This window comes from Tupaia chinensis, unplaced genomic scaffold (genome assembly GCF_000334495.1).
Source record: "Tupaia chinensis unplaced genomic scaffold, TupChi_1.0 Scaffold000354_1, whole genome shotgun sequence".
In the NCBI taxonomy this organism is placed as follows: domain Eukaryota; kingdom Metazoa; phylum Chordata; class Mammalia; order Scandentia; family Tupaiidae; genus Tupaia; species Tupaia belangeri.
Genome location: NW_006159849.1, coordinates 5,551,065 through 5,558,309, shown reverse-complemented (window position 1 = coordinate 5,558,309; position 7,245 = coordinate 5,551,065). Strand labels below are relative to the sequence as shown.

Here is a 7,245-nt window from a genome sequence, read left to right as displayed (position 1 = left end):
ACACACACCCGGCGTGAGTTTTAAGCCACCAGGTCCAGGACGCGAACCGTGGTCGAGTACATGGGAGTCCAGCGACATAGCCATTACTCTAACTGCTGGTCCCGGGAGGATTTTTTTTAAAGAATTATTTCTATTTAACTTTATTTATTTTAATTTGACCAGAGAGAGAGAGAGAGAAAGTAAGAAAGCAAGCCTCCAGGTCCAGGATGCAAACTGCTGTCAGCCATAAGGGAGTCCAGTACCCTTAACCACCTGCCACCCGCTGGTCTCCACCTTTTTATTTTAAAGTGTTTTCTACTGGATTGATTCATTGATTTTAGACTTTTGCCATAAGATGCATGCACTCATCAAAGAGAGAGACTAAGAGAGAAAGTGAGAAATCACCCCCCAGGCAAGATGACCACATCACAATCCCTTCTCCTCCATCCTTCCCCAGGATTTTAGGCACATGCACACACATGCCTGGCATGATTTTCAAGTTGCCAGGTCCAAGACTCAAACCATAGTTGTTCCTGTGGGAGTCCAGTGCCTTAGCCTCCACACCACCTGCCGACTTCAGTCACTTTTCTTTATTTGTTTTTCACTGCTCACCATGATAGGCTGAGATTCTGGCTCCATAAAGTCCTCTAGGATGCTTTGGCATCCATGACAAACTGAGCATCCCAGATGGCGAGGGCCCTCAAAGAGTATGTGCGCTCACCTGCTTCTCTATCACACCACCTTTTCTTTTTTCCTTTTCTATATAAAAAGCTTTTTATTTCATAAATACCATCACACCCTTATGCACTTGCTTGGGACACATGGAGTTTTCACCTTCCTTCTCTTCTCACTACTTTGTGGTAGAAACATCCTAGACATCTTAACACATTTGGTCACACATGAAAGCTGCCTTCCCACATTCACCAACCCCACATTCCATTGGAAAGTGCTGAAGGAAATATTTTTAATGTCTGGAGGATAGTTTGTGCATGAAGACTCTGTAAGAATTACAGAAGTAGAAAAAATCTGGTTCATTGGGTTCATTAGTCCCTGGCAGTTTCTCAGAGGACTTAGTGCCTTTGCTTTCAAAACACAAGACCTAAAATTAGATGTCATGTGATTGGAATTCTGCTTTAAAGACCCCAAACATGTTAGAGCAGTCATAAACTCAGGGCCTCAGAGCTGTGGAGTGTTATGTGGGAATACCATATTCAGCGTTCCACGCACAAGCCTTTATAAACCCCTCTGTCTTTGTAGCTCTCTCCGTTGTCTTTACTCCAAGGCAGTGAGTTCCTCAGCACAGCTGAAGTGTCTAGGTCCTGCACTGTCATTTATTCTCTTAAGCAGCTATCCTGGTTTAGAACAGTTTTCAGACCTCCAAGCAGGTGTAGTTCAAGCACCAGTGGCAAACAAGACTTGGTCTGAAAGGTTACTGTCATTTTTGTTGCTTCTGGCCTGATGAAATGGGGGGTGGGAGGGAAGGTGTGAATGTTTGGTATAAAATCATCTCTCCCTTTTGGGACTAGCAGTTAGCGTAATGGCTATGTCGCTGGACTCCCATGTAGTCAACTGCAGTTCGCATCCCGGACCCGGTGGGTTAAAACTCACACTGGGTGCATGTGCATTCGTGCCCAAGATCCCGAAAGGAGAATGGAGGAGAAGGGATTGCAGCATGGCCATTCCCCCTGGGGAGTGATTTCTCCCTTTCTGTCTCTCTGTCTCTTTCTGGCGAGCGCACGCGCCCTATAGCAAAAACCTCTCAAAAAAAAAAAAAATATATATATATCTCACCCTTTTTATGTCCAAGTCACTCTTGGTCTCTGACCATCCAGCCCTGTTTCTGTGGGTTCTCTAAACCCCAGACCTTCGGCTCCTAAGTACAGCGCTGCTGTCATTTGCAGACAGCTCCTCCCTAAAGAGATGCATTTCTTTACAGACGTGTGTGACGTGGATCACCAGAACAAAGCGGGGTACACTCCCATCATGCTGGCAGCTCTGGCTGCTGTGGAAGCAGAGAAGGACATGCGGGTTGTGGAAGAACTCTTCAGCTGCGGGGATGTGAACGCCAAGGCCAGTCAGGTTAGTGCCCCCGCTTCCCGTGCTGGCCAGAGCAGCCCTAACACTAGCGCTGCAGCAGCCAGGCCTGCAGTGACCTTGCTGATGGAGAAGGCTTTGGTCCCACCCATGTCTCCACAGTATCCTTGCTCATTGGGCCTGCCTGTTCCATGCACTGACTGGTGGTCCTTGCTCACCAGACACGGCAGTGAAACGGGGCCCAGATTTCCACACTGAGGCCTTCTTCTCCTCTGCTTTGCCTTTCCTCGCAGTCTGTGTGTAAGTCTGCCTGCCTGTGAGGGGCCGGGAGTCCCCAGCATATTCCCAGTGACTCTCACTTTCTGTCTCTATGGAGTGCCTTCATGCCAAACAGAGTGTCCTGGGTCCAGACGTGTTCACATCTGACTTGTGAATATCTTCCAGACTTCAGAGCACCTTGCCATGATGACACAGGTCCTCCAAGTTAATGAGAAAGCTCGATTTCTTCCTTTGTGGTCTTCCCCAGCTCGTAATTCATAAGAAACTGATTTCCACATTGCCGTAATTCCACATCCACTTTATTCCCCTCTGTCATAACACCCCTCTTCCCCCAGGCCACCCCTCCCAGCTTAGTAGGTGCATCTGAGTCCACTGTCACCTCTTCCCACAGGCAGGGCAGACGGCCCTCATGCTGGCGGTCAGTCATGGGCGGATAGACATGGTGAAGGGCCTGCTGGCTTGTGGGGCCGACGTCAATATCCAGGATGACGAGGGCTCCACGGCCCTGATGTGTGCCAGTGAGCATGGGCATGTGGAGATCGTCAAGCTGCTACTGGCCCAGCCGGGCTGCAACGGCCACTTAGAGGACAACGTGAGTGTCTCCGCTGGGCCTCCAGGCCAGTGTCCTAAGGGTGCAGGTAGGAGATAAATAGGCCTCACCCCACATTGATAAAAGGAGGAAGGCAATTTAATGGGCATGGATGAGAACCACTATCTAAAGGCAGATAACAGATCTGTGCTACAAAATCAAATCCAGTGTTGGCACCCTCTGCTAAATCCACCAGTGGGAGAAGGCTATTTCCCTGGTCCATTTGGAAGTCTGGATTGTCAGTCATTAGTAGCTGGGGTGGTAGGGCCAGCAGGTGGTGTGGTGGTTAAGGGTGCTGGACTCCCACATGGCCGACCATGGTTCAAGTCTTGGACCTGGCGGCTTTCTCTCTCTCTCTCTCTCTCTCTCTCTCTCTCTCTCTCTCTCTCTTTCTCTCTCTCACTCTGTCCCTCTCTGGTCAAATTCTCATTAATTAATTAATGTTCAATAAAATAATTCTTAGAAAGAAGCTGGGGGTGTTGGGTAACCCACCTAGATACAAGACAGGCAGAGGATCCTCCATGCTCAGACAGTAAGTGACTTGTGACATCTCCTAAGCGTGGGTGTGCAGAATGCCACCACTAGCTACCACCTTACTTCCCAAACTGTTCCTTTTTCCAAATCACCCCTGGACTGGGAAACCCGAGGAAGAGGCATACTTCTGGGCATCTCCAGACCAACAGGAGGAATTCCAGTAGGTAGAAGGCACCGGACAAGCCTGGGTGGTGAAATAGTTCAGAGGTCAGAGTCTGGGCTGCATTGGTTCTGTCTGGGCAGGTTTTTCTCTGTGGAGCACAGGTTTGGACTAGAGCTTTCTTAAGGTCAAAACACCAAAAAAGTTAAAGGAAAACATCCTCTTCACACTAAGCGTCAGACCCCCCCAGGCCTGAGGCAGTAGGAAGAGCAGACTAGGGCCAGTCTTCCTGGCCTGAGGGACTGACTCGCCTCTGCAGTCTCGGGCACCCTGTAGAACACACGAGCTGCGCTTGAACCGGACTGCTCTAGTGTCACCTCGAGGACGCGGTAGATGGTGTAGGGATCTGTTTGCTGTGACCTCTGCTCTCAGCAGAGAAACGCTTATAGATACTCTAATAAGAGGCCAAGGAACCACAGTGACTTCCAGAAATCCTGGCCACCTCAGCTAATTGCCTCCTTCCTTATCCTTCAAGGAGTAGGAGAACCGACCTCATGAAGCAAAGCTGCTCCCAGAGTTCACAGCGTGGGAGGGCAGAGCCGCATGGCTCAAACCACATGCGAACCATTTCCTGCTGCTGATGACCAGAAGGAATCCTTATTTTAAGACTAGACAAAAATGAAGTCATGCTGCTCTTGGCCTCCACACTGCTTTATATTCTCCTAAATCCCTACAGGCCAGTGGGAAGCAGTTAACTGAAGTATTTGCTTTCCCATGTGTAGTGTCCCCCGCGTAGTTCCATATACATGCATGCGTGCCGCCGTGGTCAAGGCCTCATAGATCCGGGTTGCCTGTAGCGTTAGGTAGAGGTGCTGAGGGCTTTGGGATCACTCACCAAAAGGAAGGTTGAGGGGTCTCTGGCAAATTGCAGAAGCTCCAAACACCACAGTACTTGCCTGGTAGTTATTAGAACAAAGAAACGAATTCTGTTTCTGTGCTCACCCCTACGCCCTGTCTTCTCCTTCTGCCCCTTTCTGGTTGAATAAGAGTTCTTCGTGGGCTGCCTAGCCTTGTTGCACAGACCTGCCTGTGTCCACAGAGCTCACTGTAAGGCCAAGACAAAAGGGTAGGGGACTCTCCTGTTGACTGTGGTGGTGGCCCTCACTGCTCTCGGTGTCCTCAGCCTCCACCTTAGAAATCTACACACGGTTCCTAAAGAACAGAACGTGACCGTCTCCGGGAAGGTCATCACCACGGGAGAGCGTTTTCCTCTGCTGCTCTTGTCCACCTGGAAGCCTGATGGTTTATTCTTTCTGTCTTGTCTTAAGGATGGCAGCACTGCACTCTCCATAGCCCTGGAGGCAGGACACAAGGACATCGCCGTTCTTCTGTATGCCCATGTCAACTTCGCGAAGGCCCAGTCTCCGGTCAGTGGCATGCACGTGGCACTTGTACCTAGGCTGAAATCCCTCGGAGCGGCAGACCCCCTTCGTCAGGAACTGACAGGAGATACAGATTTTTATGCTGATTCTGAATTGGGAAGTTTTAGTCTGGGGTATAAGAGTCATCGTTTCTTGGGGCCGGCAAGTGGTATGGTAGTTAAGGGTGCTGGGCTCCCATGTGCCCGGCCGCAAGTTCAAGTCCTGGACCTGACGGCTTACTTTCTCACTTTCCATCTCTCTCCCCGTCCCCCTGGTCAAATTTAAATAAATTAATTAAATAAATTAAAATAAAATAAGTTAAAATAATTCTTTTTTTAAAAAAAAGTTCATCGTTTCTGCCCCGCTCTGAAGGTCAGGAGAGCTCCTGCTTAGCAAAGGCTGGGCCCTGCCTGTCCATGGAGATGGTGACTCTCACCTCTTCATGTGGAGGCTGACAGTGTGCAGAATGATCCCCACGGCCACCTGAGCCTTGGACACACACGCCATGCTCCTGGCATTGCTGCTGGAGCAGACGGCGGGCAGCCAGGTCCCAGAGTTCACTCGGGGCGGGAGGTGACATCCAGGAGAGCTGGGCCTGGCACTGCTGAGGCGCTGGCCATGGAACAGGACCTGCTGCTGGCCTTCCGCCCCACGCTCTCAGCCAGAACACTCCTGGCTCTGGCTCGCAGGTGGTCGTCAGCCATGGTAGACCAAGTTCCTGTGTCACAAGGGACACATCAGCCTGAGGTCACTCATTAACCCCCATGTTTTTCCTTTGCGAATCTCCAGGGCACCCCAAGGCTTGGAAGGAAGACATCTCCTGGCCCCACCCACCGAGGTTCACTTGATTGAGAACGTCCAAATAGCCCTCGTTGACGTGCCACCATAGCTGCTACCATTCCTGTTGGGGTGACAGATACTGAATGTATACGTGCTGTGCCCGAGCTCACCAGCAGACAGAAGCAGAAAGCCACGGGTTCAAGGCTTTCCTCGCGTACGCGGAGCCAGTGGGAGAGCGCCAGCCGGGCATCGACGCCTCCTTCCTGGCCACCTCCTCTCTGTGGAGGGCACACTTGAACCCCAGCCTCTGCCGCTGTTGAGCCTCTGCCCCGTTACGTACAGTCAAGGACCTCGTGACCTGACCCGAACAGGCACCTCTGTTCCTGCCCCCCAATCACAGAGAAGCTGCAGGTCTGCGCTGGCACCGTGTCGACACATTTTCCCACAGATGCGTGTGTGTACCAGATGTGGAGCCACTGGACAGCGCTCCTAAAATTCCATTCCAGGATGGTTTCGTTGATTTTCTTTTTTATCTTTATTATTTTAAGGTAAGGAAGTTGTATGTCTTTGCTCATCAGCAGTTTGATCTGGCCTGATAGTTTGTGCATTAAACATAGAATATGGAGCTCTGAGAAAATACAAAAATTACGAAAGGAAACATACTCGGTTTTACCAGGTAGTTGTATTATATGACTTTTTCTATAAAAGGTATCTACATGAAATTGACACAGTATTTTCAACTTTTATATTCCACAGTAATTAAAGACATGAAGAATGGCATGTAACGTTACCATATTTTTATTAGTAATTGCACAGTTCTGTCTGTACCTAATGAGAAACATCGAATTCTGTTAGAGGAATTGGCCATGTGTTTGCCTCTAGAGAAACTTAGTGTGGCTCTCTGTATTTATGGATCCCTTTATGTCATGTCACATTTACTTTGGCCCTCTATGTATTTAAATGTTTGAAGTGCCTTAGACTCTTGCCATATTTTCAAAATAAAATTGCATTAAGCTCTCGTTCCGTCCCTGGTTCGTCTCTGACAGCTGTCCGCCCCACTGCTCTGACTTACAGCATGCAGTGAAGGCTGATGGATGGCTTGAGCGGGGAGGGCAGCGCAGGTCACTGGTCTTGGGCTCCAGCAGGGCGGAGGCGTCTGCCGAGACCACTGCTCCATCTCCATGTCAGCTCATGACTCAGGGCGCCCATCAGGAGGGGGAAATGTAAGACCTTATTACAGCAACAGCTCACCAGGCGGGCCATCTCCAAGGGCAATCTGGGAGCTGACCCTTCGCAGGTGCAGGAGGCCAGTCCTTGACTCTAATGTTGGGCGCGAATGCTGGGAGACTGGTTGAAACATAGTGAGGAAGGGACGAAGGGAAGCCAGACAGACCTGTCGGTGTATTGTCGGCCAGAGTACCTGTTGGCAGGTTCTTTTTTATTTTTTAGAGAGATGTTTGCTATAGGGCACATGTGTTTACTGGAGAGACAGAGACAGACAGAAAGCAAGAAATCACCCCCAGCAGGGA

General features: G+C 50.0%; 1 protein-coding gene across 8 annotated transcripts in view; it reads left to right on the top strand.

The window, feature by feature from the left end:
* Positions 1-6,735, top strand: part of KANK1 (KN motif and ankyrin repeat domains 1) — a 145,808-nt gene extending 139,073 nt beyond the window's left edge. For all 8 annotated transcript variants that reach the window (XM_006152447.1, XM_006152448.1, XM_006152444.1 and 5 more), the window contains 4 exons: positions 1,916-2,058; positions 2,684-2,884; positions 4,844-4,942; positions 5,726-6,735. In XM_006152447.1, the coding sequence (XP_006152509.1) occupies positions 1,916-2,058; positions 2,684-2,884; positions 4,844-4,942; positions 5,726-5,788 (506 nt within the window). In that variant the 3' untranslated portion in view covers positions 5,789-6,735. The remainder of the gene's footprint in view (positions 1-1,915; positions 2,059-2,683; positions 2,885-4,843; positions 4,943-5,725) is intronic.
* Positions 6,736-7,245: the final 510 nt, after the last annotated feature.